The sequence below is a fragment of the Salvelinus sp. IW2-2015 genome, linkage group LG28 (assembly GCF_002910315.2).
Source record: "Salvelinus sp. IW2-2015 linkage group LG28, ASM291031v2, whole genome shotgun sequence".
NCBI classification, from domain to species: Eukaryota; Metazoa; Chordata; class Actinopteri; order Salmoniformes; family Salmonidae; genus Salvelinus; species Salvelinus sp. IW2-2015.
In genome coordinates, this window is record NC_036868.1 from 28,286,555 (window position 1) to 28,291,554 (window position 5,000).

Below are 5,000 nucleotides of genomic sequence, written 5' to 3' on the forward strand. Positions count from 1 at the left end.
CGACAGGATGCTCTCGATTGTGCATCTGTAGAAGTTTGTGAGTGCTTTTGGTGACAAGCCGAATTTCTTCAGCCTCCTGAGGTTGAAGAGGCGCTGCTGCGCCTTCTTCACGACGCTGTCTGTGTAAATGGGGTATTTCAGTTTTTATTTGTAATAAATTAAGAATAAATAACCTTTTTTGCTTTGTCATTATTGAGTATTGTGTGTAGATTGATGAGGGGGAAAAAACAATTTAATCCATTTTAGAGTAAGGCTGTAACGTAACAAAATGTGGAAAAAGTCAAGGGGTCAGAATACTTTCCGAATGCACTGTAGATGCCCCAGTCTACATTAGAGCCCATTACTGGCCAGCCAGTCTGGCTCCATAGTTACTCATCCAAGAACCCTCACTATGACTACACTATCCTCTTAGGACTGTTCACATATAACACATCACAAGCCTGTGTGTGTGTGTGTGTGTGTGAGAGTGTGAGGCTCTGTAATCTCCTTCATGTACTTGTCCACAGGGGACCCAGTCATGCGTCATTGTCACTATGCAGAATCATATTATATTCATTCTGCATGTCTTCAATATCTCTTTTCTCTCGTCTCATTCCCTCTATACATAACACACACACCACCCTCCATCATCCTCTCTCTATTGGGGCGTATGCTGAAATGTTTCTGAAATAATTTTACAGATTTGGTAACAGAATTTCACATTTTAATCACTTAATAATTCATAAACAAATGTATATCATTAAAAACGTACAATAACTAGTTGATAGGTCTACCTTTACTTATTACTTATGTGAACTCATGAGGGAGAGAAATTAGAAAACATTTTAAAGATGTGTTTTTTTTGGTAACAGAACTTGTAGAAAAAACAATCCTAAACTAAATATTTCTACATTATTGTGTTTTGATATATTTCTAAAACCTTTTAAGACTTTTTCTGGTAGATGTTTTTTAAGATCCATTTTCTATCTGTTTGACAAGAAACCAAAGCCTTCGCTTATTGGTCGTTTTGTTAATGGAAAATGGTTGAAAAATGTAAATATGACTTACTTTCAGGAAAATATAGAGTTAGCTTTCATTTGACACCCAATGTTGGTGCTCATGGGTACTTTTACATGGAAATTACCAATGCTCAACAAATGAAACCAGAGTGATTTCCTGATGTCTCATTCTTGTCCCTCTGTTTTTCATTCCTCTCCTCCTGTGTCTCCTGATCCAGGCCCATCATGCTGACCGCACAGAGGACATGTGCAGCTCTGGCTGCACGCCAACTTCTAGGAGCTCCCTGCTCCTCACACGGATTCATCAACACACGCTCACAGACACACTTCCGACAGTTTCGTACCGCAACGCCCTGTCAGGATGAAGTGGATCTGCACCCGGAGTGGGCCAGCCTGGCCAAAAAACAACTGAAAGGGAAGAACCCAGAAGACCTGATCTGGCGCACGCCGGAGGGCCTCAACATCAAACCCGTCTACACTAAAGCAGACTCTGCAACGAAGCCAGACGAACTGCCGGGGGTCTTCCCTTACACTAGGGGGCCCTACCCCACCATGTACACGTTCAGGCCCTGGACCATCAGGCAGTATGCTGGCTTCAGCACTGTGGAGGAGAGTAACAAGTTCTACCGGGACAACATTAAAGGTACTGCACAATACTCACTGCTGGTGTGACCAACTGGGGTTTTATGATAGAATATTGAAGTGAACCCAGGTTGTTGGAGGCTGAGTGGCACTTGTAAATCTTGTGATTGTGGTCTGTCTGGAAATGGCCTCTGTCAGGTGTAATCAGGCAAGGGTTCTTTCTCTACTTTATAGGTTAATAAAACAACATTTAAGTACATGTTTTTATCTGCTTATTTTTGGTTACCTCTCCCATTGTAATACGTGTAACTTCTCTCTCTCTCGCTCACTTCCCCTCTCGCTCTCTCGTTCTACAGCGGGTCAACAGGGTCTCTCGGTGGCCTTCGACCTCCCGACTCACCGCGGGTATGACTCTGACAACCCCCGTGTCCACGGTGATGTCGGAATGGCGGGGGTCGCCATAGATACCGTGGAGGACACCAAGATGCTGTTCGACGGCATCCCGCTGGAGAAGATGTCGGTTTCTATGACGATGAACGGAGCGGTGATCCCGGTGCTGGCCATGTTCATCGTGACGGGGGAGGAGCAGGGGGTGCCCAAGGAGAAGCTGACAGGAACTATCCAGAATGACATCCTGAAGGAGTTCATGGTGCGGAACACCTATATCTTCCCCCCGGAACCTTCCATGCACGCCATCGCTGATATCTTCGCCTACACGTCCAAGGTAAGGACCTTAAATCTACAAACAGGGTAAAAAAGCGTCCTTTGTACCTCCCTGCCTTGCAAATACAGTAAAAGTCCTCTTTTTTTTCTTCCACGGAAGTAACATCTAACTGAAGATACAGGCACGTACCTCAAACACAGGAGGTCCGTGACTGAACTCACACTGTTTCCCCATCAGGATTGATTGATTATTGTTATGATTGATTGATTGATTGGTTGAATGACTGGTTGTTTCCTCCGGTAGCACATGCCCAAGTTCAACTCCATCTCCATCAGTGGTTACCATCTCCAGGAGGCCGGGGCGGACGCCATCTTGGAGGTGGCCTACACCATCGCCAACGGCCTGGAGTACTGCCGCACTGGGCTGAAAGCTGGCCTCACTATAGATGAGTTTGCCCCCAGGTGTGTGCACACACACAGAGTGAGATCATACAATGTGTGTTGTCAAAGGGACGTCATTCCTGTGTGATGCAGTGCCTCAGAGTTAGTGGCCATGGGTTGTTTCTGGAGAGGTTCTCTTTGTGATTTTCCCTGTGTCATTCCCAGTGTCTCAGAGCAGTGAATGTCCTGTCAGACAGACAGAGGTCTCCTCTCCACTAGACAGTTATTCACTGACTGTCCTCTCTGGCTTACTGGTTCACGTCATGTTTTTTGATGCAGAGCCATGTGATTTGCAGCGCGGTCAGAGGACACACACTCTAAATGACTCCCTAGGGTGAATGACAGACTGCTGATTGACGTGTGGTTGTTCGAAGGAAGTATTTTAAAGTTGCTGTGAGTTGACCGTCCTTTCATTTAGCCGGGAGTTTTAGCCAGCCGGCGTTTAGTCCATTGTTCATTTAGTCGCTCATCTACAATAATGCAGATCCTTTTTGTCACAATTTCTCAAGTCACCTTACTGTCAGTCACGTAGATAATCACAGCGGTAGGTGACTGTAGTTAGTCCATGCATGTACACACACACACACCCTGCAGTGTTATTGATTGACGGGTTCCCCCTGAGCGGTAATGATATATGGCATGTGCATAGCATTAGGGTCTTGTTGGGACTGTCAAAATCGATAGACCGATATTGCTTGCATTAAATGAATTGCTGTGAGCTATAATTGTTCTCAGCTGAGATCTCTGCTGTTACAACACTATGCTCTACCCTTTAGCTGTCTATTCATTCCTTTTGGGAGTTTTAACCGTACTTGATTTATTACATCTTTGTGTTTTGTCTGTAAACACCCTACGTGGGCAACCTGTCCTCCTAGTAATTTCTCTGGAGCATCAATATGAACGTGTGGATAATAGCAGACAGGTAACTGACAAAATAAAGGAAACACTTGAGTGAAACAAAGTATATTGGAAGCAGGTGCTTCAAAACAGGTGTGGTTCCTGTGTTAATTGAGTAATTAACATCCCATCACGCTTAGGGTCATGTATAAAAATGCTCAGTTGCCCATTATTTAGGCTACCATGGCTAGAAGAAGAGATCTCCGTGATGTTGAAAGAGGGGTCTCGGAGGAGCATATGGTTTAAAGGCTGTGCGTGTCTCAGCAGCCAGATCTCAACCCAAGTGAACCCTTGTGGGAGATTCTGAAGCAGTTTTCCATCAACAAAACACTAAATAATGGAATTTCTCATGGAAGAATTTACATTTACATTTACATTTAAGTCATTTAGCAGACGCTCTTATCCAGAGCGACTTACAAATTGGTGCATTCACCTTATGATATCCAGTGGAACAACCACTTTACAATAAGTTGCATCTAACTCTTTTAAGGGGGGGGTAGAAGGATTACTTTATCTATCCTAGGTATTCCTTAAAGAGGTGGGGTTTCAGGTGTCTCCGGAAGGTAGTGATTGACTCCGCTGACCTGGCGTCGTGAGGGAGTTTGTTCCACGCGGATTGGGGTGCCAGAGCAGCGAACAGTTTTGACTGGGCTGAGCGGGAAACTGTACTTCCTCAGAGGTAGGGAGGCGGAGCAGGCCAGAGGTGGATGAACGCAGTGCCCTGTTTGGGTGTAGGGCCTGATCAGAGCCTGAAGGTACGGAGGTGCCGTTCCCCTCACAGCTCCGTAGGCAAGCACCATGGTCTTGTAGCGATGCGCAGCTTCAACTGGAAGCCAGTGGAGAGAGCGGAGGAGCGTGGGGTGACGTGAGAGAACTTGGCGAAAGTTGAACACCAGACGGGCTGCCGGCGTTCTGGATGAGTTGTAGGGTTTAATGGCACAGGCAGGGAGCCCAGCCAACAGCGAGTTGCAGTAATCCAGAACGGGAGATTGACAAGTGCCTGGATTAGGACCTGCGCCGCTTCCTGCGTGAGCAGGGTCCGTACTCTGCGAATGTTGTAGAGCATGAACCTACAGGAACGGGTCACCGCCTTATGTTAGTTGAGAACGCGACAGGTGTTGTCCAGGATCACGCCAAGGTTCTTAGCACTCTGGGAGAGGACACAATGGAGGTGTCAACCGTGATGGCGAGATCATGGAACGGGCAGTCCTTCCCCGGGAGAAGAGCAGCTCCGTCTTGCCGAGGTTCAGCTTGAGGTGGTGATCGTCATCCACACTGATATGTCTGCCAGACATGCAGAGATGCGATTCACCACCTGGTTATCAGAGGGGGGAAAGGAGAAGATTAATTGTGTGTCYTCTGCATAGCAATGATAGGAGAGACCATGTGAGGATATGACAGAGCCAAGTGACTTGTATG

The 5,000-nt window shown here is 46.4% G+C and overlaps 1 protein-coding gene across 1 annotated transcript in view; it reads left to right on the forward strand.

Annotated features, from left to right (window-relative positions):
* mmut (methylmalonyl CoA mutase) overlaps nt 1-5,000 on the forward strand; it is a 52,316-nt gene that overhangs the window by 10,193 nt on the left and 37,123 nt on the right. Inside the window, exons 2-4 of the mRNA XM_023973973.3 lie at nt 1,217-1,641; nt 1,937-2,304; nt 2,548-2,705. Of these exons, the coding sequence (XP_023829741.1) occupies nt 1,224-1,641; nt 1,937-2,304; nt 2,548-2,705 (944 nt within the window). The 5' untranslated portion in view covers nt 1,217-1,223. The remainder of the gene's footprint in view (nt 1-1,216; nt 1,642-1,936; nt 2,305-2,547; nt 2,706-5,000) is intronic.